General features: G+C 51.9%; 1 protein-coding gene across 8 annotated transcripts in view; it reads left to right on the top strand.

The window, feature by feature from the left end:
- Positions 1-25607, top strand: part of ARID1B (AT-rich interaction domain 1B) — a 370148-nt gene that overhangs the window by 314253 nt on the left and 30288 nt on the right. For 7 of the 8 annotated variants that reach the window (XM_058662259.1, XM_058662090.1, XM_004595447.4 and 4 more), the window contains 3 exons: positions 4627-4806; positions 13258-13585; positions 24753-24898. In XM_058662259.1, the coding sequence (XP_058518242.1) occupies positions 4627-4806; positions 13258-13585; positions 24753-24898 (654 nt within the window). The remainder of the gene's footprint in view (positions 1-4626; positions 4807-13257; positions 13586-24752; positions 24899-25607) is intronic. The other variant, XM_058662238.1, reaches the window with a different exon arrangement.

Here is a 25607-nt window from a genome sequence, read left to right as displayed (position 1 = left end):
GAGTGAACCATTGGATGGAAGATCTTCCTCTGTCTCTCCTCCTCTCTGTATATATCTGCTTTTCCAATATAAATTAATAAATCTTTAAAAATAAAAAAAGAAACTTGGTTCTATATAACGCAAGTAATAATTACCTAGTTTAGCACTCTGAAGTTTGGGTTTTGCCATGGTATTTATCTACTTGATGCATGTAATCCCACAGTACATCAGCTAACTCATTGTACTTTTATATTACATAGGAAATTCATTTTACACTTTGTACATTTCCCTTACTAGAAAGTTTGATTCTCTATACTTTGTAACTAGAAACATTTCACACCTTTATAAAAAGGCAGTCCTGTTCTCTCAGCTGTCAAGTTTTCTATTCTCAAACTGTTACAAGCTGCCATTTTGTAACAGCCTTCTTAAAAAATACAACTGAGTAACTATGTGCAATGACTTAGACATTCTTTAAATTCTTATTTATCTGAGAGGCAAAGGGACAGAGGTGATGGACAGTAAATTCCTGCCCACTGGCTCATCCCACAGGTGCGGGGAAGGCTGAGCTGTCCTGAAGCCAGTAGCCAGGGTTTGAGATTTCCACATCTCAGCCACTCACGACATCCTTTGCTTCTCAGGGTGTGTGTTAGCAGGAGGCTCGACTTGGGAGGGAAGTCAGAGCTGCACCATGGTGCTCCCGTATGAGATGCAGGCATTCCAACCAGGGGCTTAAGGCTGTCTTAGCATTTGCCTTAATCAAATATTTAAAAACCAAAATAAGGCTACCCACTGATCAATGTATATGGAAGATAGAGACCCAACTCTGACTCTTCTAAGGGAGAAGAAAAAGTTTACACTCCACAGCGACCCAGAACTGGAAGTGTCGCTACGACTGTTACACGGCTGCCGCCTGTCTTAGCAGTTGAGGAAACCGAGGTCAGATAGGGTGTGCTCACAGACACCTCCGGCAGGCAGCGGGTGCCTGGTCAGGGTGCGTCCTGGCTCGGTGGTCCAGCAGGCAGCCTGTCTTGCTTCCCCCTGTGTATAGAATAGAGGCCAAGAGTGACATGTGATGACGACTTGCTGTGTACCTGGCTCTGTCATAGATTAAAAATAAATCAGTTCCTTAATCTTATTCAATCTGTACAACATCCCCAGAAGGAGCTAGCACTGCCTCAATTTTTCAGTTCAGCAAACAAATGATAGACTCTCTCTCCCGAGAACACCTAGGCTTTCAGCTGTCCTTTTAGGCAATATTCAGTAACCTCTAAACATAGTATCTGTAGCAGCATCCTTTCCTAGTGGGATCCCTGCCAGCACACCTTGTGGCTTTCTAAGCTCCAACCTTCAAACCTTCAGGCCCTTCCTCCTGCTACAGACTCCAGTGAACTTGGCTTAGGAGATGCGGTCAGGTCCCGTCACATCCCGTATCGGAGTGCCGGTTCAAGTCCTGGCTCCCCGTTTGTGATCCAGCTCCCTGCCGATGAGCCCAAGGAGCAGCTAGAGGAAGGCCGTTCACTTGAAGACGAGGAACTGAGGCCCGGAGCAGTTCCAGCTGCCTGAAGGCCGCATGGCTGGCTGCATCCACACCTGCCTTCCCTGCTGGCTCTCAGCCGGCGACACCCTGTTGGTCGCCCGGCCACCTCCTCCTGCGCCAGGCACCCGCGTGTGCAGGACCGACCTCCTTTCCCTCTGATTTCTCTGTGACGAGGTCGAGTCCTTCCCCGGAGAACTTGTCTCCATGTGAGTTAAGACATGGGATTTAGCAGCTGAGCACGTGATTACAAACAAAGTAGTAGCTTGCCAAGTTTGGAAGTCTCTGAGCGCATTGGAATAAACCTTAAGCCTAGAGTGGGTGTCCCAGACCCCAGTAGCCCAGGGCTGTAGTGTGCGGGGGAGGCTCTGAGTCCTTGGGCCTGGACACCTGTGTGGGTGAAGTGAGTCAGTGCTAGTTAGGGGACCTGGGGGACCTGTGCGATTGTCCCCGACTCATGAGGAGAGCCATGGGGACGGGGTGGGGCTGGTGGCAGGGGGACCCGCTGAATCTGTGTGGTGCTGAATTCTGTCAGAAACGCTCAAGGATTTCCGAGTTAAGTTTAGATAAAGATTTCATGCAACATCTTTAAGACGCAATCATTTCTAATCATTTTAGTGCTCTGATTTCTGTTTGTTTTCAAATTTGAAAAAGCAAATATTTTCTGTGATCTGGGAGCTGCCAATTGAGCCCAATTTCTTTATAAATTAAATATAATAATAAGGAATTGCTGTGGTTACTTATGTCTCTTTACATAGAAGCAGTGTTACAAAATTATCTTTTCCTTGTTGCAATATAATCATGGTATTTGTACATTTGCTACTCTATCTAGCCTTCTAAGTGTATTTTTTTTTTAACTTACTTACTTATTTGAAAGGCAGAGCTCAGCAGTGGGAGGGTAGGGACAGCACGCTTCCATCTGTGGTTCATTGTCCAAATGACTGTAACGGCCAGGGTTGAGCATGCCAGGAGCCAGGAACAGCAGGGGCCAAGCTGTCCCATGGGTCATCCCCGCTGCTCTCCCAGAATGGACATGAAACTGCTGGGACTAGAACTGGTGCTCAGATGGGATGCTGGTGTTGCAGGCAGCAACGCAGCCCACTGTGCCTCAATGCTGGCTGGCCCCTGGCCGCCTACGTTTAACATGGCATTGGATCTAGACATTGTCTTGGGCCCTGGCTGCCCTGTAGACTTGCAGTGGAAGCTGCTGCCCACTGTTAGGGCCTCCAGCTGTTCATGGGGCACTTGCCACCGCAGTCTCCCAGGTTCTGAGAGCTGCTTTTCCCACTGTCCTTCCTAAGTGTGCTAATTTGATAGTGTTAGTGTGTATCTAGGTGCATGTCCTGGTGCAGGATTCTCTTGGCCAAGTCAGCATGTCATGGCTCATGTCACACACTCATAAAGGTTCGCTGTGTGTGTGTGTGTGTGAACCACAGGACAACCCTGTGGAACTTAAACACACGTTTCCTTTTCTTTTTACAGATGCAGTTATACTTACTCACTTTTCAGTAGTTTAGATCCTTGAGAGACATGGTAACACATGGCTTCTGCTTTACTTTATACACTAAGTCCATCTCTTGCCGAAGTAGAATTCAGTTTCACTTGGAGCGTAAGCCTTTGTTCCTGAGATCTCACATAGCAGAAGTGGGCTTGCACCAGGTCTTCCAGACACGGTTGCCTCCCAGAAGTCCTGTTCCCAGCCGGCTGCCACAGGCTTCTGGATGCTGGAGAGAGAGGATGTCCTTGCTTCATGCATTTGGAGGTTCTCCCACCTGCCACCTGCCAGGTGGTGCTGAACATTCTGTCGGTACATGGAAAATTGTAACGTCCTCTCACTAAATTAGTAATAGTTCCGACCTTGGCCATTGGCACCTGCTCTGCTGAGCCCAGAGCAGTCTTGCCCTCACGGGATCATGAGCTCACAGGGACAGTGATGATCAGGGAGTCAGATTATATGCACGGCTTGCAGGTTATGACCAATGCCAGGAAGACGAGTGAGTGAAAAGCAGCAAGGTGGGTCCAGCTTCAACCCGAGTATCAGGAAAACTGACCCAGAGGACCAGAGGGAAGCAACAGTGTGGGAAGCAGGCACATGAAAGCCACTTTAGGAAGAGTGACAGGGCAAGAATCAGCCCTGGCTTTCTCTTCCGGGACCCCTCCCAAGGCTGGTGGGGGGCAGAGGGAGAGCAAGCTGGGGGCGAGGAGCTCAGCTGCAGGAAGTCTGACCAGGCTAGCCAGATGTTGGCGTTTCATTCCCAGCATGGCGGGGAGCCTCGGGTGGTTTAAGCAGGGTAGAGAGACGCTGCAGTCGATCCTTTTTGATTCCTGGAAGAGAATCTGGTGGTTCTGTAAATAGTGAGTGGCAGGTGGAGTGTGCGAGAACAGTAGATTCCCACAGGTGGTCAAGAAAAGGGGCTCCTGGCACGTGGCCCCTGTGGACAGGGCAGTGAAGAGGAGGCGCAGCTCCAGGGGCAGAGGCCTCAGGCTGTGCTATGAGCTGCTTGAGCAGAGAGGAAGGAGGGACAAGGCAGGGTCCCAAGCATTTAAGGTTTCTAAGGGGCATTGGGGTGAGAGGCTGGGGGTGGGGGAGGGCCTCTGATTTGGACCTGCACGACAGAGCTCAGCACTCTTGCTGGTTACAGACACACACTGTCCCCAGCTGCCTGCAAGTCTGGCTGTGGAAGGTCAGGGGGCAGTGTAGCTTGTGCAGGAGAGAGGTGGTGCTGCGTAGGTGAGAGAGAAGGTTGAGAGTTTGATCCTGTATCACAGAGCCAAGGAGGTGAGCAAAGGCTGTTTAGGGAGAGAGGAAGGCTTCCAGAGAAGTGGTTCCTGGCACTTGCTGTTGAATCATGAAGGGGCTTCATCTGTAAGAGAGGTCAAAGCTACTTGTCTTTTCTCCACCTTAGCCCTACTTAGTTCAATCAAGTGCACTGTCCATTGAGTTCCTGGAGCCTCAGCGAGTGGATGGTTACATCCAGATGCCTTTGGGGGGTTCTCTAAGGGAGTTTCACAGCGCCGGGCCTCTCACCTCCACCTTCTGGTACTCCCTATGCATTTTTGTGATGAGGTTATGCAATGCCTGCGTTGATGTGTTTCCATTTGTTTCCACTTAGGTTTTATGGCAGGCACACAAAGAAACCCTCAGATGTCTCAGTATGGACCTCAGCAGACAGGACCATCTATGTCGCCTCATCCGTCTCCTGGGGGCCAGATGCATCCTGGAATCGGTAGCTTTCAGCAGAGTAACTCCAGTGGGGCTTACGGTCCACAGATGAGTCAGTATGGACCACAAGGTAAAGAACAAGTTTGTCCAAAGTGCATCCCAGTAGGTGGAAGAAGTGTCGTTCATTCACTGGTCCTTCAAGGCCCAAAGAAACATCTTTCAAGTTTCATTATTTGTTGATGCAAACTTGCAGTGCCCAGTTGTTTGGGATGGGGGAGGAATAAGCATTACTTGATAAGCGTGGTCACAGGAGACGCTGTAAGTGCTCCTCCCACAGGTGTCACTAATGGGGACCAGGTGTCAGTCTCAGAGTCGCCCAGTGGGTTGGAGAGAACAGGGGAATGTTTTTGATTTAGAATTTGGCTGCATCATGGTGGGTTCCGATCCCGCCCCTCCGTGTGGTAATGCCTGTTGGCACCATGAGCTCCTGGCTCAGGTGTTGCTGGCACACATGCCTCGCCCATCTGCATGGTGCTCAGGAAAGAGCTGTGGGGCTCTCCAGGAGGAAGAGGAGGACAGACCAGAGGAATGGGAAGCCAGGCCTGGAGTGCACTGTTGATACTCCAGCATCCCAGAAGCTCGTGTGGGTTTTGTCTAATACACGTGGAATCCTTTCATCAAGGTTTTCTGACCTGATCTATATTGTTTTTTCTGAGTCGCCTTTGGCACTAGGGCATTTGGATGTAGCACCTTGTTTATGTTTTGCTTATTTCAATCAGACATGAATGTATAATTTAGAGCGAATGAGACAGTCTGACACAGTTCCCAAAATAACTCAGTTCTGCAAATACCATAACAGGAATTTTGCAGGCAAGAAGGGTGTGTGCCTACCAGGAAGCCATGGGTACATGATTGCTGCCCGTCCCCAAGGTGGAGCACCGGTGGGATGCCCTGAGCCTTCCCAGCCTGTGAGTCCAGAGGCCCCGCTCCTCCTCGGCATCTCCCCTAGTGTTTTCCGTGCTGCGGAGTTGGAAGTTCGGGGTCTCGGTGTCGTGTCGGTCTCCTACCAGGGTTGCATCGTTGCCTTGGCTCATATCACTGTGTGTTTTGACATTCCAGCTCTTTCTGGTGTCAGGAATGACCCAAACAGCTCTGTTCATACATGTCCTTTTCTGCCCGTGGCCTCACCATGAGCCACGGGGGACAGACTTGGAGTTAGGCTTGCCTGCCTTAGAGTGGATGCTACGCGGTTTCCATGCTGTCAGTTGCAGTGGGCCTGAGGAATAGAGGTCCCCGGGGACCATGCCAGGCTGCCTGTGGAAACCCTGCTGGTCCCAGGCAATTGTGGCCATTAGCAGACTGTTGCTAAGCCAAGGCTGAACTGCAGGTCCCCTGCTTTGCAAGCCCACCGGGTGAGTGTGGTGAGCCTCCTCCGGATATGTTTCCTTGCTTGTGGTGGAAAGAGGAAAACTCGAAGGACAGTTGGAAATGGCACCTGCTGGTTGTGGTGGGCACTGTATGTGAAGACAGGTAGGACCTCTGAACTCAGGGTGGCTACTGCTTAAAACTAGTACTACTTTGTGTAATCTTGTAAGTCCCCATGCTGTTGGGTAATTCCACCTGGACCACTTCCTGCGCTCAGAGTGAAGGTGGGACTACAGCATGTGAGACGTCTTCCTCCAGCGGCTAAGGAAGCTGGAGTGGGGTGGGGGGCAGTTAGTTTTGTAGAATGGGTTTCACCTTGAAATGAATCCTCAGTTTCTTATAACTACACCCCAGAAAGACCCTGATTTCTTTTTTTTTTTTTTAAGATTTATTTATTTTATTACAGTGAGATATACAGAGAGGAGGAGAGACAGAGAGGAAGATCTTCCGTCTGATGATTCACTCCCTAAGTGAGCCGCAATGGCCGGTGCGCACCGATCCGATGCCGGGAACCAGGAACCTCTTCCGGGTCTCCCACGCGGGTGCAGGGTCCCAAAGCTTTGGGCCATCCTCGACTGCTTTCCCAGGCCACAAGCAGGGAGCTGGATGGGAAGTGGAGCTGCCGGGATTAGAACCGGCGCCCATATGGGATCCCGTTGCGTTCAAGGCGAGGACTTTAGCCGCTAGGCCACGCTGCCGGGCCCGACCCTGATTTCAGAGCCCCGAGGCTGGGAGAGCTGTTCCCCCAGCTCTGTGAGTGGCTGTTCATCAGGGAATGAGGAAGTTGGAGCCCATTGCTTCTGATCTAATGCTGTGGAAATGCAAGCAGCGCCCTGAGTCCCCTGTGGCACTGAGTGTGGGTGGATGGTGGAAGCCATGTGGGGCAAAGCCCGGGCTCAGCGTGCTCCAGAAACGCTCCACAGCTCACTCAGAAGCCTGGGCCCCAGCGTCCTGCTCAGCCAGCGCTGGAAACCAGTTCCTGGTCCACTCAAGTTCAACACCTTCTCCGTGGAGTCTCCTTTCCTCACAAACACTCAGTGACAGAAAGTTACGCTGGATGGTTCAGCTCAGCAGTGTTTTTAACTTCACTTTTCTTTCTTGGTTGGTCCTTTTTAAACAGGGACCATAGTGAAGTTTTCTTTTTTCTTTTTTTTCTTTTTTTTTCCTGCTTCTGGTTAAGTCCCACCTTTGTTGCTCAAATCACCGGCTTGTGAGGCTCCCGCGCAGTTAGGTCATGAGCCCCATCCTGTACTTCTGTCCCGAACTAGAAGGCTTTCTTTGGCTTCGTCGTCTTTTTCAAGAGCTCTCTGTAGGACCTGCTTCCCTGCCTTCCACCCAGTTCACCCTCCAGGGCAGCTGTTTCAGGGTTGTTATTAAACGGGTCCATGTTGCTGTGCTAGCTCATTTGATCTGCCAGCCTGCTGGTGCTAGGTGCTTCCTGGAGGAGCATGGTGAGGGTAGGAGCCAAATCCAGACTGATGAGCCATCCCCCTGACGGGACGCCTGTGAGGGTACCGCTGTTCTGCAAAACACAAAATCAAAGCCTTGGACCCACTCCCACAGCAGTGGGAGAGAAGGCTGCGCATCACTCAGGCGCTCCACGGGAGCCTCAGCCTGGCTTAGCTGTGCTTCTCCCTCCTTCCACCCAGCCTGGAGCAGCTGGCGGCACAGAACCAGAGGCACAGGCCACCTGCCTTAGCCTGGGTCCTGGTGGTGGACTAGAGCAGTAGCACAGGGGAGCAGGGAGAGGAGGCCCCTAAAGGCAGAAGGTGGGTCTAGGAAGGGGCGGAGCCTTCTCAGGCAGTGGGCAGGGCCAAGTGTGAGTCCTGTACACTTTCTGATAGGGCACATTCCTGCCTTGTAGCTAACACCCCAATAACCACTGTTCCATGTGCTGGCGGGATGGGGTGTGTGCCAGCACAGGCTTCAGTAAATAGAGAGCACCGTGTCCCCAACGTGTTAATTCCTCAGCACAGCGTTTGTATGGGACAGAGACAGCTGACATCAGTTTTATCGTCTTCACCTTTTAAAAAAGCATTACTTAAGGACAAAGGCTTGGTCTTTTATATCTTTTAAAAAGTGTCTCTCGGGCCTGGCGGCGTGGCCTAGCAGCTAAAGTCCTTGTCTTGAACGCTCCAGGATCCCATGTGGGCACCGGTTCTAATCCTGGTATCCCCGCTTCCCATCCAGCTCCCTGCTTGTGGCCTGGGAAAGCAGTAGAGGACGGCCCAAAACTTTGGGACTCTGCACCCGCGTGGGAGACCCAGGAGAAGCTCCTGGCTCCTGGCTTTGAATCAGCTCAGCTTCAGCCATTGCAGTCACTCTGGAAGTCGAACATTTCCAGAAGCTGGGTCTTATTACTTGAAGAAGTCCTCTCTGAGACACGTCTGCCTCTTTTTGGAACACTCTTCTGCACGCCGGGCTGGGGACAAGGTCTTGGGTTTTCGCTCTCCATGGGCCACTTTCTGTGTGGGTCACACTCCTTTCAGTTCACTGCTTTTCTTTTTTCTGGAAACACATCAGAATGGGTTGGTAGGGTGATTGCATCTTGATAGCTTAAGCTTGTTTCCTATTAAAACCAGCAGTGCAAGACAAAAATGGAATAATCTTATTTTATTTCTTAAAATATTTTAAATCTGTCTTGCCAGTATTAGGAAAACCAACTTGGTATCCCGTTGCAATAGGTGGGCTGATGCAGTTAGGTCTTCTTGTGATGTCTTCAAGCTACAAAGCTGAAGCACGAATTCTTAAACTGGTAATGATCATGGCTTCCATGTAAACCTAGGAATCAGGAGGGGAGGTTCGGGCTTTGTACAGCACACATGGGAAAAGAAGAAGGTTACACAAAGCACCTCTCACCAGTGTGAGGCTGACTCGAATTTGGTAATTAAATGCACAGGGTCTCAAAGACGGGACACACGCCTGTCCCCAGGCTGCATGACACAGCACTTTGTCCCTCCGCACCAGGTGACTTTGCTGTAGGTCTTGATTGTGGTAGTCCAGGGTAGCTAGTCAGAGCAGGTGGACACTCGTCTCCTTGCACATCTGAAGGGCCCATGCGGGTGGCCTCCGAGCAGCCAGTGAGGCAGAGGTGTCCTCTCCCTGTGGGAGTTTAATTTAATAAACTTAGTTTAAAAGGAGCCACAGGCTTGGGACAGTTTCAGTGTTCTGGAGTCAGGTGCAGAATTACTTAGGGTTCTCCTGAGGTGCTACTGAGAACTTGAACACTCTGCTCCTGCTCCTTCTCGCTGGTGTGGGAATTCCCTGAGGAGTGGGAATCTGAATTCATTTGGTGATCGTTTTCCAGAACTGGAGAGCCAAGATGAACCCACTTGAAAACCATGGGCTCTTGGACTTGGCTCCAAGAGCAGCCCAGCTGAGGTGGGTTGGCCCAGCATCTGCCGCCTTCATTGTGCTTAATGCTGCGTCCTTCTGTGTTCTGTCAGAGCCGGTGCCAACCAATTACTAATCTATTGCAGAGACATGGAGGAAGATCACGCTACTCCTGCCTGGCTTTTCCTCCCCCAGTGCACTCGGCGTCTCTGTTTGGTCCTTGTTTATTCAGGGGAGAAAGGTGTGCTGTGGGCAGGGAAACCTTTTCTTTTTTACTCTGTGTACTCGTTTTTAATAGGCGGCAGTGCAGGTGACCTTGCTGGTGGTGGTCTGCTGCTCGGGGCTGGGGTGAGCAGCCCTGTGCCTGGCCTTGTCCTGTCCCTGTGCTGCCCCACCCCCACTCTCCGGGGGCCACCAGGCATGCCTTCAAGTGTCAGCACAGACCCAGCCTCTGCCGCCGCTTAAGCCGTTTTAAGCCTTTATGAGCCATTTTTATCCAAGCATGTGAGTTTAATGAGGAAAGTCTTTAAAGTTTCAAGGAAAAGAAAAGGGAACTTTGTGTTTCTTCTCTGGAATAGAAGTCTTTATAATTAGAACATATCCCTTGACACGTGCTCTGAGTGCCAGTCCACAGAGTCAGCCCAACTGAGTGGAGGAAACTAGATGGTGATGCCGGTATTTTGTGTGCAAGTGCGTGCCCAGCTGTGCCTGGCTTCAGGCTCCAGCACACACCCTGCCACCGCCCACAGCCCACTGCAGTAGGCCCACCTGGACTGTTGAGGCCCAACTCCTCTCTCTTTGGGATAGCCAGGCATCTCTGACATTTTTTTTTTCTTTTCGCATTCATTGCAACAGAGCCCTTGACTGCCCAAGAAACCCACGGTCCAAGGCTTTAGGCTGTGGCTTCTCCCCAGTCCCTGGAGGCAGAGTTCAACAAGATGGGTCACCTGTTCTCCCCAGTACAGCTGCTCCGAGGGCATCCTCTGTAGTCCCCATGACTGAATGCTTGTTTTCTAAAACAAGATTAAAGTGTTATTTCATTTCCTTCGAAAGCAAAGGGCACATATGTTTCCACGGAAAAAGGCTTCTTAGCAAATGAATCACTAATCCAGTGTTGGGGGATGGTGGGAAGGGGGCCTGGAGTAATGGCACAAATATGTGAATTAATTGTTTGTGCATGCAAAGTATGAATGAATATGTTTATTTTTAATAAGTGCGCTAGCCGGAAAGGAGCAGTGGGTTTCACAGCTCCGCTTGGCTCGTCTGGAGGCGAGGGGATGTGAGGTCAGGGATGCGGGGACCGCTGCCTGCTGGCAGAGAGGAGTGTGGGAAGAACCTGGCACAGCCTGGCCCACTCCGGGGGCGCTGCCGGAGAAGCGTGACAGAGAGCAGACGGGAGCCCACGGGTGCCCTGCGGGATGGGAGCTACAGAAGGCAGCTTTCAAGTGCTTGGTAAAGAACTTCCTGGAGCCCACGAGCGGTTTCCCATGCTCTAGATTTTTGGTTTGCTTGGTTTTGCACCTCTTACATGAGGACAATGCACACATGACTCTCTGTGCAGTCCCTTACCATGCCCAGCAGTGACGTTTAGGGAACTGGCCATGGAGGCCCGGCTGGCATGCTCCTGAGGGCTCCTGCGGCAATCACCTTTCGGCCTCACAAATGGGCGGGTATCATGAGCCAACTCCCAGCCTACGTGGGCCTTCCTGGTTTGTAAGGCTTGCTGATGCCGCACACCCCTTTTGCAGAGGCAGCAGTTAGGTGAGGCAGACTTGCTGCCCACAGTGTCTTCTCTGGCCCTCGACAGAAAGTGTGCTAGGCTGCCATCCATAGACCACCACCGTGCTCTGACTGCCACCGTATGGAGTGCTGCCCTTGGGAGTCAGATCCAAGTACTCGGTGGGCACCCGGGAGTTGTCGAGAGCCTGTTGTAGCATTCCTTGCAGATTTGTGCGTGTGAGTTAAAGAAACCCAAGTTTAAGTGATACTTTGGGGCAACAAACTTTGTATTATGCATGAGAGGCCGCAGAGGCTGGTGTAGAGGCCCAGCCTGCACGCAGCAGAGCTCAAGGACCAAGAGCTAAGTGAGGCGCTCCATAGTGAGAGTTGTGGAGCTGTAAGCCCCATGTGAGGACGATGGGGTGCGGGGACTGAGGAGGACCTTAGCACTTACCATGTGGAAAGTGGCGCTGGGTCACTGCTGTTGCTCCTCGTTCAAGCCTATTTCTGCTGGAAGCCCTGGAGACGCTCCTTCAGGAGAAACCCCAAGCTCAGCTCATGGGCACAGAAGCCATGCCAGACGCGACCTCCTCCCTGTCCTACCCCATGGCTGTCTGGAGCGAGTCTGCTCATGGTTCCATTGCTGTGTCCGCAGACTGTCCTGCAGTGCTGTTCTCTGCTTCTGTCTGACCCACCATCCCGCAGTAGAACTCAGCACATCACCCCCAGGACACAGCATCTGCAGGGACTGTCTCCTCCAGGTGGACAGCCTCTGAAAGGATTGTCTTTGTTTTACAGAGAAGAGAATGGAACTAGGAGAAGTGACAGCCAGTAGTTACCAAGGGCCCTCAAGCAGTAGGCACAGAACCCCTTCAGCTGCAGGGCTCCTGGCCCAGAGCCTGCAGGATGATTTTCCAAGAAATCACCCCTAAGCACCTGCCACAGCTACCCGTACTGCTCAGTCCCAGACAGTAATCCCGAATCTAGAACAGGTCCCGGCATACAGTGAACACACAGCCATGTGCGTGTGTGGGGCTCCTGAGCAGCAGTGGCTGAGAAACCCTCACCCTCATTCCACAGATATGGGTCCTTCTGTGTTTCTTGGGGTCAGCATGTTTGACTCCTTTTCCAGGTGCAGTTTACTTAAACCTTCCCGATCTGTATCTTGGCTTTTCTCATTTGCAAATGGAGTCTTGGTGGTATCTGTAGGTCATGGTAATCTAGAGAAAGGAATGAGTCCATAGGGGCAAGCTCGTGCGCATCTGTGGCGCACACTGAGCTGACCTCAGCTGCTGTTTGTTGAACTGGCATCTTGTGTTTCTGCATGCAGTCCAGCTCCAAGATGGGGAAGAAGAGGAATCAGAGACACTTGCAACCCTTGTCAGGGCCAGTCTCCTCCATGAACATGCCATGGGGCGAACACAGGCAGGAAAGAGCCATGGTCCTTCATCTCTGCCTTCAGCCCTGCCCACCACCCCTTGGGCCAGGCACCATCGCTCTGTGCCAGGAGCCTTGCCAGTGCGAGGAGCTCTTGCTCACAGACATGGAACCAGCATAAACCAGCCACTGAGCTGGTGTGCAATCAAAACCTGTGTTGACCTTGACTCAGGTTCCCCCACTGCAGCCTCCTGCAGGACCAGGAATGGCGACCAGGGCTCTCAGTGCCTCTGTCTTCTCAGGTGTCATGTGGAGCCCCTCGTCTCTGCTGTGTCAAGGGACACAGCGGTGCCATCTCAGCTGTCCTCACCTGCAGACTGGGAGCGGGAGTGTGTTTACAACAGGAGCGTGTGAGGTGTCGGACGTGCAGCAACAGCACTCGCTGCTGGTATCCCTGGCCTGGTCAGCAGCCCTGGCTTGTGTTTAGCTTGGACTTCTCCTGGGTACTGCAGAGCTTCTGCGGGGTACTCTGCCATGGGCTTGTCCTGCGGGGCCTGTGAGGCACACAGGGAAAATGTGAGCTGAGACTGCCAGCCTCAGCAGCTCCCACCAGAGGGCTGGGATAGGTCATGATGATCAGTGTTGGACAAAAAGTATTTCCATTGACTGTGTTCATGACTACAAAGATGAAATAAAAGGCCTTAATTTGTGTTTGCTTTTTGTTTAGGTAACTACTCCAGACCCCCAACGTATAGTGGGGTGCCCAGTGCAAGCTACAGCGGCCCAGGGCCCGGTATGGGTATCAATGCCAACAACCAGATGCATGGACAAGGGCCAAGCCAGCCATGTGGTGCTGTGCCCCTGGGACGAATGCCAGCGGCTGGGATGCAGAACAGACCATTTCCTGGAAATATGAGCAGCATGACCCCCAGTTCTCCTGGCATGTCTCAGCAGGGAGGGCCAGGAATGGGGCCGCCCATGCCGACCGTGAACCGGAAGGCGCAGGAGGCGGCTGCAGCGGTGATGCAGGCAGCTGCAAACTCAGCACAAAGCAGGTATGCCACTGAGGAGCAGCCCACAGGGTTCCGTGTGTTTTCATGTGACGTGTGGTGAGCCCAGGCTGCACTGCCACCCCAGCTTAGGCCACAGGAGCAGCATCTACCCGTGCTTGGCCGTGCCTGTGGTGTGAAGGGAGTGACCAGCTGTGTGTGGTGATGTGTCCAGAAAGGCAGCTGAATGGAGGGCACATTGCTGGGGAGGTGACCCGAGCATTCTGAGCGGTCCTTGCTGCAGCAGACCAGAGCTGTTGCCGATCGGGGGCCAAGTGGTTTTGTTTAAACCATGAGTGTTAGTCAGGCAACAATAAAGCCTGAAACACTGGAAAGTCTCTCTCTCTCTCTCTCTCCCCCTCTCTCTCTCTCTTCACCCCCTTTTCTTATCCTGCTCTATGAAGGAGAAGCTGTGAATGGGTACAGATGTGTATTGTGTGTTTGTCTAAGTGTGTGCATTTGACTTATTTACTTCCTGCTTCTGGTGTTCCCAAAGTAGACTGTGGTTCATAAAGCAAAGATACACATTCTAGAAGAGCTTAGCCCGTGAAGCAAGATTTTATCTACAGTTAGTTATTTAATCCTGATTTTTTAATATTAGCTTCTTTTAAAAACTTGACCTGTATAAAATAACTGAATTAAGCAATTGATGAGTCAGAGGTGAAATGGTTTCAAAATAAGTGCATGTGAATCTGTTGTAAAACAAAGCACGTTGAAAAATGTGTCTTCATGATGTCTTCAGAAAAAAAGTAGAAGTTTCTTTTGTCGAAGGAGAATTACAGCTACTGTGTTTGCGTATGCATGTGTGTGTGTGTCCATATGTGTGTAAGTGTGGCTGTTTGTACCTTTTCTTCTGAAACGGCTGCTGTTTTGAGAACATAGGGACCCCCTGTATCTTCGCTATTTGCTCCAAACTAGTTTTTCTGAGAAATTCAAATGAAGATCACCCATTATCTCCCACCCTGTGCATCCCCAGTACAGCTGCTTAGAGCTGCCCCCGCCCCCCGCTGTCCTTGCACCCCCCACCTACACAGGCATGAGGGAATGTCCCAATAGACCCACATGGGGAGACGGGTCTGGCTCTTCCCGTCCAAATTCTAATTTAGGTCCACACGTATCATGCAGCATTGCAGGTCACTCAACGCAAGCTGCTTTATTTTCTGTTGAATTGGTAGGTACTTGATTGACTTGGCTCTAAGCCCTTGGTAGTGATGTGACAGGAAGATAACCAGCAGGTCCAGGCTGGCTGCGTGTCGTGAGGAAGTCTCTTTGTGTGACCGTCTGGGTCGCTTGCTGGACATCTTCCAGGGACCAGTGGACAAGTTCACCTGCATGAGTCACGTTTCCTGCGTGTCACTGGCAGGCTGCCCCCAAGCCTTGCCTCTATGCATCACCTGCCTCTACTCCAGCCATTTAGATGAGACTGTATATTCTAGTATTTGTCTTGTTTTTCAAAACTGTAGACTTACAGACTTGACCCCAGATTCTTTCTTGAGGTGTTTTGTTCAGTGCCCCTGCTGGCAGGCACTCCACGATGGGAGATTGGCTCAGCTTGTCCGTTCCTGCGGGGTCGCATGTGGACAAGGCTCATCCTGTGCTAAGGGACAGAAGGCAGGCGTTCTGTTCTGCTTGAGGCTGCCATACATTAGGCCACCTGCTTGTCCCAGCCCGCCTGGCTCTGGCAGACACCACGTCTGGCAGCCCCCAGCTCCACTGCCACAGCAGCCCACCCAGAATGGGGAGGTAGCAATTCACCTGGACTGGCTGAGACCCGCCTCTTCCGGAAAGCTGCATGCCGACTCATCCGGTCACCAGAGGAGCACCGCACTGAGGAAGCCTGCGACCTGGCAGGAAGCTTGTCTCCAGGGGGGTTGTTCCTGCTGAAGGCACTCGGCTGCACACCTGCATGTCACCCTGCAGGGTCTGCCTACACGGGGCCTCTAACCCAGCTGCTGTCCTTCATGTTCGATCGGGGAATGCCTCAGGCCCCATGGCATGCTCCTCATAGGTCCAGGAGCCTGTGTCCTCAGCATTCTGCAATTGCATTCCGGCCATAAGACTACTGCCCCCCCGCCCACTCCCTCACCCCCAAGTTCAGAGTACAGCCCCTCCTGGGCCAGGAGAGTTCCACACCAGCAAAGTGGAAGTGCCTTGGAGGGACACTGGCACATCACCAAGCCAAAGATGGTCTCCAGAGCTGTGCTGCTCCCTGTCCCATGAGACCAGAGCGTGGAAGCCCAGCAGAGGTGTTCAAGCCAGAACATACTTTGTTAGCATGACCTCGCACTGTGATCCCATGTCAGCACAAGAATTATACGCAGCAGCAGTACCTCCTGTTTGCCACTACCTAACTGGCAGCAGGCTCTGCCATGTGCTCCAGGTGCCCACATGCTCCTAAAGCACATTGCTGTTGGTTGAGTTGCCAGACAGAAGAATGTACTTGTGATAGGACCATCCTCTGCCGGCCTGATGGTGCTGGATCGTTTCAGGAGGGACGTCCCCCATCTCCAGGTGCAGCAGGGACCGGGCGGCCACTGAAGCAGTCAGCCTCCAGCACCGTGCTCCAGCTGCTTACAGGGAGCTGCTTCTGGGTTGCCTCTTCAGCACATGCTTACTCAAACAGCAAGAACAAATGAGAATGCTCGTGTAAACATAAAGCAAGACATACAGAGCCCTGTGACCAGTCCTTCAGCTGAGCTCACAGATGCACTCTGGGTCCTAAGACACTGACTTGGGCTGGCTGCTGCCGGCCCTTCCAGGTCTGTCCAGGAGCCACGGGGAACACAGCCATGTGAGAGCAAGCATTTGTCATCAGTTCTTGTCCTCTGCCAGCTCGGGAGTCCTGTTCAGTCCACAAAGCTGGTTTGGCTGTGCCTTGCCAAGACACATTAAGCAGCTGTGTAAAATGAATATAAATGGCACATGTCAGAGTCAAGTCTTCTTCCCTGGGACAGAAGATCAGCGTGAGCTCCCCAGCACGGGAAGGCCAGCAGCCAGCAGCCAGCAGCACGACACAGCTCCCTGAGGTGTGGCCCTCCTCCTCCCTGAAAAACCAGGAAAAGAACAGTGCTGGGGTTCTCTGGGTGCATCTTAGAAACATGCCGTGCCTGTTAGCTGGGCCTCGTGCCCTGCCTGTCCACAGTGGCCTTTCTGCACGAGAGGATGAAATTCAGTTTCGTTCTAGGTTAAATCTCTCTTCTGGTCCACTCTGCAAGTCACATGACCTGTTGTCTTTTTTTGTGTGTGTGTGAGTTTTTTTTGTTTGCTTGCATGGTTGGTGTTTGTTCTTTTTTCGTTTGTTTGCTTGTTAAGGCAGGGGCTTGGATGTGAGGAAACATGTGTTCCATGTCTTGGAACAGGGTTGATTCTGAAGCGTTTGCCTGATTGGCCCATTGCATGACTCCATGTTTTTGGACTTGTTTTGGTCTCTGCCCCCATTGATACAGCTCTGTTAGGTGACAGCCAGTTAGTCACTCACCAGGTGTCAGATTCTCTTCTGGAAAGAAAAGTGGCGGCCCAGACCAGCTGGAGCCTGGTGCTCCTGGAGCTCTTCCCTCCTGGGGAGAGAATCTGAAACATACAAATGAATGACAAGGGTGCAGAGTGAGTGTGTGTCTATGGTGAATGTGTGTACGTGTCTATAGTGAGTGAGTGTGTCTACAGTGAATATCTACAGTGAGTGAGTGTGTGTCTATGGTGAATGTGTGTACGTGTCTATAGTGAGTGAGTGTGTCTACAGTGGATATCTACAGTGAGTGAGTGTGTGTCTATGGTGAATGTCTGTACATGTCTATAGTGAGTGAGTGTGTCTATAGTGGATATCTACAGTGAGTGAGTGTGTGTCTACAGTGAGTATGAGTGTGTCCACAGTGAGGTGTGTTTGCAGTATATCCATGTGTGTCTACAGTGAGTGTGTGTAGTGTGTGTGTCAACAATGAATTTGTGTTCTACAGTGAGTGTGTCTACAGTGGATATCTACAGTGAGTGAATGTGTCTACAGTGAGGTGAGTGCAGTATGTGAATGTGTGTGTCTACAATGAGTGTGTATACAGTAAATGAGTGTGTTCTACAGTGTGTCTACAGTGGGTGTATGTCTACAATAAGTGTGTGTAGTGAGTGGATGTGTGTCTACACTGAGATGAGCATGTCATAGCATTAGAGGATGACGCATGCGTCTGGCTCAAAGGGAGCCATAAGGAGTTTTTTAAGCATGGTCCTACACAGGTGACAGCCGCCTGTTATGTCTTGTAGTTAGAGAACCTAGGGTAATGGGGTCAGTGTCTTACTTTTTGAGTAAAGGAGTTTTTCATTTTAGTTATCACAGTGTACACAGAAAGGGGTAGGTTGTTACTGTTCAGGGACTACTGGGTCAGCTATGCCAAAATGCGCAGTCCTATAGAGAGTGGAACCACCACATCTTCCCAGAGTGCCCCTTTTATGTGGAAGAGGCATTGCTGTGTCGATGTGGGGTTCTGAAGGCAGGAGGACTACAGGGTTCTGGGATCTGGGTGCTCTGAGCACGCTCTGAGTGCTGTGTGTGCTGAGACCTCAGCTGAGAAGGCTGAGGGCCGTCAGAAGCCTAGGAGAGGCCGGGCCTGCTGCTTCCTGGGGCTGCGGCAGAGCCCCGTGCTCTTGGGGAGGGGGTGCTGGATCGTTGCTGTAGCCTTTGTGGTTAAAGCATGCACACACACCCACGACGTACATCGCCCACCCCTCTTGTGTGCTTCCTGTGTATGCGCACAGTGGTCCTTGGCACCTGCCCCTGCTGGCGGTTGGTGTCTGCCACAGTGTGGCCTCCACAGGAGGGTGTGCTGCAGGACAGACTCGGAGCTGGAAGGACTTGAGAAGTCTGCCAGCATCTGCTGCTTGCTATTAGGTGGTGAAGCCAAGATCCAGCTGCAACACACTCAGGATCCTGTGGCAGCTCCACGCCGCTGGCTGGGCTGCGTCTGCTTCTCTCAGGCCTCCTTCAAGCCTGAGGGCAGCCTTGCTACAGGGAGCCAAGAGATGCCACTGAGGATGTCAGTGCCCTCTGCGTCAGAGGCCACCCATGTGCCCCGAGGGGCAGGGCATCTCGTGGGAAGTGCAGACTCCCAGGAGGATTTCATGGCCTATACCCGCATGGCTCTTGCTTGGACGGGAAGCATACAGGCTGCGTAGTACTGGCCTTGACCCCAAGGACACCTCTCACTCACCATCAGACTCTAGTTCTTCTAAATAAGAGAAACCATTGGCCATGTGTCTCCGGCTCAACTAAAAGGATGTCTTTAATAGCAAATATTGCAAGCCTGTTAATGTTGATGTCTCATAAAAACTAAGGTCATAGATATGAATTTTAAAACATTTTTATCATGTAAGGAATTGGAAGTTTAGCTAACATTGCTTAGAATTTCAGCCCCTCGAGAGCAGGGTGAATGGAACCCGTGTAAGGCGTCCAGGTCAGAAGCAGCACCACACTCCAGAGAGTGAGGTCTCGACTGCACCCGCAGGGCCAGGGGATTGCTGGGGCTGCGTGCGGGGCCCACTCCACCTGCAGCCTTACTGTCCAGGGGTGCAGTTTCCAGGAAGGCACCCTTCCGTGTTGATCTCTGAAGCCATTGTGGCACAGTTGTGCTGGACTAGGAGCCCCTGAAGTGGCAGTGTGGGAAAGCAGGCCATGCGTTAGCAGGAGGAAGAGAGGGCAAGGACCTGTGCATGCGACACGCCCAGGCTTGGGGTCCCCATGCCGAGCGCAGTGAGCGGCCAGGGGGAGCCAAGATGCAGCCCTCTGCGTTTTGGACAATTAGGTTTTAATGAAATAGCTGTGATTGGAAAAGTCAAGTTACTGAAAGGCAAAGAGAAAAGATTTCAAAGGCTTAGGCCCCTTTTCCCACCCCTCGTGTTTGGTGCTGCTTGACTGCCCGCGGCCTCTCCTGTGTCTGATGCAGCCTCGCTCTGTGCGCAGCTCCACATCTGTCCCTTCTCTGGCAGTCTCCCCGGACACGGCTCAGCTCTGCCTGCTCTGCCCCAGGTGTGCTCCTGGCTCCGCGCTGTGCCCCTCATGGTGGTTGGTGCCATTCCCCCTACTGAGAACCCCAGGGCTCTCCCTGTTGCCCTCAGAAGACGGGAAGCCTCGCAGAGGCACCAGTCCTGGCCCCAGTGCCCCTTTGCTCCCTGCAGGAGGCCACAGCACCTGGACATGCACAGTGTCTCCATGACCCTTGGTCTGAGCGGGGACGGAGGCATCCCTGTTCACCGTTGCCTCGCACACACACCTGCCTGCCCTCTAAGCTGCATGCCTAGCGGCAGCCTCAAAACCCACTGCTCTGTTTATCTTATTTCTTTTTCATTTTGGCCACTATTGGATATCACTTTTTCTGCTTTGATTGATTGGTTGATTGGAAAGGTAGGGAGAAACCTTCCATCCAGTGGTCCACTGCCCAAGTAGTCACAACCAAGGCTGGACCAGGCCAAAGCTAGAAGAGGAGCTTCTTCCAGGCCTCCCACATGGGAGCAGAGGCCCAATCACTTGCGACGTTTTGTGTTGTCTTCCCAGGCACGTTAGCGGGGAGGTGGGTGGGAAGCAGAGCAGCCAGATCTCAGAGTGGCATCCTGATAAGAGAGCCTAGCATTGCAGATGGTGTCCTAACTCAGCATGCCACAACACTGGGATATCGGGCACCTTTCACACACGAGCACATGCATGCCCTTCCCAATCTAGAATACCCATCCCGGAAGCCACAGAGGGCTCTGACTCCCTGAAGAGAAGGGAAAACTAGCTCAAGACTGTGTATTTCTGCATGATGTGTCATTTCTGATCATCTTCTGTCTTGTGTTGAATGCTGCAAATGCCTCCTGGCCCTGGCAGGGCTGGTTCCTAGCCTGCCTGGGTACCTGGAGTGACGGATTAGCCTCAGCAGCCGTGGACAAGGGCCTGACAGCCTCATTTCTGTCAGTCATTTTGATTGTGGTATTGGGGGGGGGGGGCCACACATAGTGTTTTTCCTTCCTTACATACTAGTTTTAAAAGAACCAAGACGTAACTAAGTTTTTCTTAGTACTACTGTGGAAGTGTTTCCGTGTAATTCTGGTGGGAAGACTTCTCACCAGTGGTGCTGGGTTCGCTTGTAAAAGCAGTTTGTGTTTCAGATGAGGCATTTTCCGCAGGGTATCCCGAGTGCTGCTGTGCACACAGCTGCAGCTGCAGGCAGATGCAGCCACTCGCTTGGAGCTAGGCGCTGCACACGGCCCTTCCCGGGCTCCCAGATGCAGTTCTGAGAACATGCGTTAAGGAATCAGGTGCCCTGGATTTCAGGGCTGGCCTGGTGTGCCTTATCCGCAGCCCTCTCTCCTGGCTCCCTAGCTCACGCTGATCCCTGTGGCGGGCCTGGTAGAGACAGACATGTGTACTTGGCAGGCGAGCTCATCCTCCCAAGCAGGCATGCATAGCAGTGTGTTCATTCTAAGCATGATTCAGGAGTGATGTTGGTAGGAAGACTGGGGAAGGTCCTCTGTGTGTTGTTACCATGGGCACACTGTTTCCAGAATACTTCTGGAAGTGCTCCAGAGAGCCACACCCCAAGCCCAGTGCTTCATAAGGGGACCCCTACCCACTAACTCGCTCCCCAAATGCATGTAGCATTTGTGACCAGAAGCCAGGACTCCAAGCACTTAAGCCAGCAGCACTGCCTCCCAGAGCCCACAGCAGCAGAAAGCAGGAGTCCGGAGCCTGAGTCTGGCAGCCAGCGCAGGCACTCAGCTGTGGGCCGTGGGTATCTTAGCCAGGCCAAGCAACCCCCAGGCATTCTTCCCTAAGGTAGATCACATGTAAACTTTTTTTTAAATGCATTTCCATTTTGTTTGAAAGAGTGGAACTGCAAGGGCTTCCATCTACTGGTACACTGGCCCACCAAGTGCCCACAGCAGCAGCCAGGGCTGGGCCGGGCCCCATTGGGAGCCTGGCACTCCCTCTGGTCTCATGTGGCTAACACACTCAAGCACACAAGCCACCCACTGCCTCCCAGGGCACTCAGTTGCAAGAAGCTAGATGGCAGCAGAGGGGCAGGGACTGGGCATGCAAGGGGATTGTGGGCATTCCAGAGCAGCACCTTGACCCCTGCACCAAGCGCCCAGCTCTGTTATACATTTGCTACAGTTGGGCAAGTCACTTAGCCTCTCTGGTCCTTACCTTCTTTATCTGTAAGCGTAATTCTGCCCGCAATTCCCCAAGAATTCTAAAAAGTCAAATGTGTGAAGTACCTTGATAAAGCACTATAGGTTTGTAAGTTGTTAGTAAAGTATTACTACAGTTACCCATTATTAACCCTCCATGTTCAGATGTAAAAACAAACAAAAAGACACCCCAAGAATGTGGTTTCAGTAATAGAGGAGAGAAGTCGGGCTAGTGACAGAGCTGACCCCAACTTTCTAAGCTGAGAGGTGGGAGGTGTGACCAGCACCTGACGCCCAGAACACGGACTTTCATGTCTTTGATTTTTGTTTTTATTTTAAGGTGATTTTTTTAATGTGTAGTGGCAGCTTCATTATCTTGCAGTGATAATGAAGTGGTGTCTAGCAGCTGCTGGGCAATGCTGACCTGGGGGAGAAGTCAGAGGTTAGGGTTGACTGCTTACATCATTTAGTCATCTACCCGTGGGGTTGCTATTCTGTTAGTATAAGCACATGTGTCAAGGAACCATTAGTTGCACACACGTTGTCTATACTGGCATGAAACTGGGCTGGGTAGAAGCTTAACAAGATAGCTGTCCTTTAGCATAACTTTTTGCAGTGGTAAAAAAAAAAAGTTTGTTTTTTTTTTTTTTTAAAGGCCTATTTATTTGAAAGGCAGAATGACAGAGAGAACATTAACATCCATCCTCTGGTACATTCCTCAACTTCCCTCAGCAGCCCCAGCTAAGCCAGGTTGAGGCCAGCGTCCAGGAATTCCAGCCAGATCTCCCACGTGGGTGTCAGGGCCCCAAGACCCAGGGTCCTTCTCTGCCACTTTCCCAGGCACATTGGCAGAGAGCTGAGTCAGAAGTGGAGCAGTTGGGTCTCAAGCCAACTCCAATATGGGCACGTGCCAGACAGCAGCCCACCTGCCCACGTGTGTCCCGGTTAAGCAGTGTTGGTGAGGAGCTGTCTAGTGAGAGATTTGCCGCGGTCCCACCCTCCTCTCAGGAGGCTTACACACTGAGCATTCGGTACAGGAGCCACACACCTCCCTGAGACAGCAGTGGGGCTGCCAGAGGAGATCTGGAGGCTGGGTCACCATTGACTGTGACTGGAGTTAGAAGCAGTACCCAGTTTGCAAGCAGTCTTCCAGAAAACATGACCTCTTCATAAGCTAAGAGTGTTTTTTAGTTAACTTTTCTGCTAGGAAATTGGAAAAGGCAGTTGCTCAGTTGTATGAAAGCAGCTCAGAAAAGAGCCTCCAATGCTCCCGTTCAGTGTTACCAGAACTCAGGATGGCATAAGGTGCAGAGCCACGCAGGAACGTGCAGATGGCTGCTGTGCAGTGGGTGTGCAAGCCGCAGACTGTCCCGCGGTCCAGCAGAACTGATCCAGCCTCGCGCATCTGTTCCCAGGGAACTGCAGTGGGTACCTGATACCTATACAGTCACGGGTGCTGGGAATTGACACTCAGACCCTCAGTCTTCCCAGCCATCGCTGGTTGTTCTCTCGCACAGCATTTCTCTGAACTGTTTTGTGGCACATTTAAAAGAAAGAAGAGATTTAACCCCTTACTGTTCAAGTGGGTCATGTTTGAACTTTTTCAACAAGCCATCAAGCTGAGTCCACAGAAGGTAGATACACAAAAGGAGCGCTCAGCTGACGCTGTGCTCCGAGAGCCACACAGGGCTTGAGGGGGCAGGGGCTGCGGTTGTAACTGACTTGGGGCAGGTGCACACAGTGAGCATTCCCTTAGAAGCTTCACTCCAAGATGGAGCATCGGCAGCTAGAGCCTGGAGTTCCTTAAAGAGATGCCCTGCCTGGGAAAGTTAGATGCCAGCAGGCTCCTGTTAGCTTTCGACACTTGGGTCATCCCCTCTTACACTATTGTCCCTCTTTCTTCTGGGTGACAACTGTCTCCTTCAGGTCAAGAAATACTGTTGTAGGGGTCTACATGGTGGTGTAACAAGTGACTCTTCCTGAGGGGGCCAACATACCACATAGGCACTGCTGCAGGTCCCAACTGCTCCACTTCGGATCCAGCTCCCTGCTTATGACCTGGGATTGAAGCAGAGGATGACCCACAGCCTTAAGACCTGGAACAAACTCCTGGCTCCTTGTTAAAATCAACTCAACTCAAGCCATTGAGGCCATCTGGGGAGTGAACCAGTGGATGGAAGATCTCTGTCTCTCCTCTTTGCAAATCTTGAAAGTGTGTGTGTGTGTGTGTGTGTGTGTGTGTGTGTGCACAAAGAAGTAGAAGAAGAAAAGATGTATCTTCCTGCAAAGCTAAAGGGATCTTGACTATCAGAAGCAGCAATATCACCCAAAGATGACATGTCATGTCTGCACCATGGGGTGGGAGGACTCATCGTGTTCCCAAGCCCTGGCCCCTCCTAAGCAGGAGTGCCTGCCAGCCGGAAGTGTCCCATCTGATGTCTGTGACAGAGCTGTAAGAGAGGTAGCCCTGTAGTGTTAATAGAACCTGATCTCAAAAAGTTAAATAATAAGATTGATGGAAGTCTTGGAATTGCCTTGTCCGATCTTCACTGTATCAGAAAATTGAAGAATTTCTTTAAAAGTAACATTTCCACATTGCCCGTTTGTTTTTCGTTTCCTGACAGCTACTTTGGGATATAAGGATGCCTAGTGGAGCCAGCAGAGTCAGACCTTGACCATTGAGAATGATCTTGCTTGCTTTTGTAATTCCTGTTCTCGTTTCCCGTTCCCCCTCTCATGCTCATATTTCTTTATAGAAATAACAATGCCGAAGAGTTGACATGATTAAAAATGTGTAATTTACTTATGGAACTTACATTAGTTAGATTGTGAAAGTGGTGTATTAAGTAATTACCTAGCAATAGAGTTCAACCCCTCTCCAGGAAATCATCTATTTAAAAAAAAACATGAAAATTAGCAGCCCCACCCCGGACGTTAAATGCATTAATGAGCAGCGAGTCCCAGGACAGGCTGCTGCGGGTTCACTGTCAGGATGTGTGTGTGCTGTGCTCTCTCCGGCCAGGCAAGGCAGTTTCCCCGGCATGAACCAGAGCGGCCTCATGGCTTCCGGCTCTCCGTACAGCCAGCCCATGAACAACAGCTCCGGCCTCATGAACGCGCAGGCGCCGCAGTACAGCATGACGCCGTCCGTGGTGAACAGCTCCGCAGGTAACCACTCGCTCCTTCCCCTACCCAGACCTCCTTGCAGGAGCAGCTCAGGCGGCCGCTCGTTCCGCCGAGTGGGGAGGTGCTGGGACCTCGGAGGCTCTGTGTCCTGGGAATTCTCAGGCCCCACAGCCGAGTTGGTGCTTTGGTGGTGCTTTGGTAGTGCTGGACGTGTGCACGTAGAATTCGACTAAGGCAGAGTGCAGTCCAGTTTTCACTTAGGGGAACTCCTTTGAAAGTGGGTGTAAAAGCAGTTGACTTGCTGGGGAAGTGTGCGAAGTGCAGCCTCGTGTTAGGTTCTTATAACCCACACACATTACTGCCTCAGCTCTGCCTCCACGCATGGTGCAGTGGACATGTGCCGTCAGTTCATAGGGACCATCAGGAACACGTGTGAGGAAGACCACACGTTCCCCGCATTAACCCACTCGCGGCCCAATTCAAGCCTTCACTTCAGGCTCGCTGCCTTCTCGGAAACTGGCAGCGCTGTGTCTCCCAGCAGCAGGTGCACAAGCTGTGGCCTTGTGCCCGCATTGGGATGGCACAGCCCTGCTGGTGGGCCCGCTCCCTTGGGTAATGGAGTGGCATATAAGGCCTTGAAACAGGTCAGAGGGCAGTCGGAGCCGGCTCGTTCCCTCACCTGTTAGCACGTCCCCTGCAGCCCTCTCCTGCCTGCCTGACCTCCCTGTCCCAGGAGAGCCTGGCCTTCTGC

Source organism: Ochotona princeps, chromosome 1 (genome assembly GCF_030435755.1).
Source record: "Ochotona princeps isolate mOchPri1 chromosome 1, mOchPri1.hap1, whole genome shotgun sequence".
In the NCBI taxonomy this organism is placed as follows: domain Eukaryota; kingdom Metazoa; phylum Chordata; class Mammalia; order Lagomorpha; family Ochotonidae; genus Ochotona; species Ochotona princeps.
The sequence above is the reverse complement of the archived record's forward strand: the minus strand, read 5'-3'. Positions and strand labels throughout refer to the sequence as shown.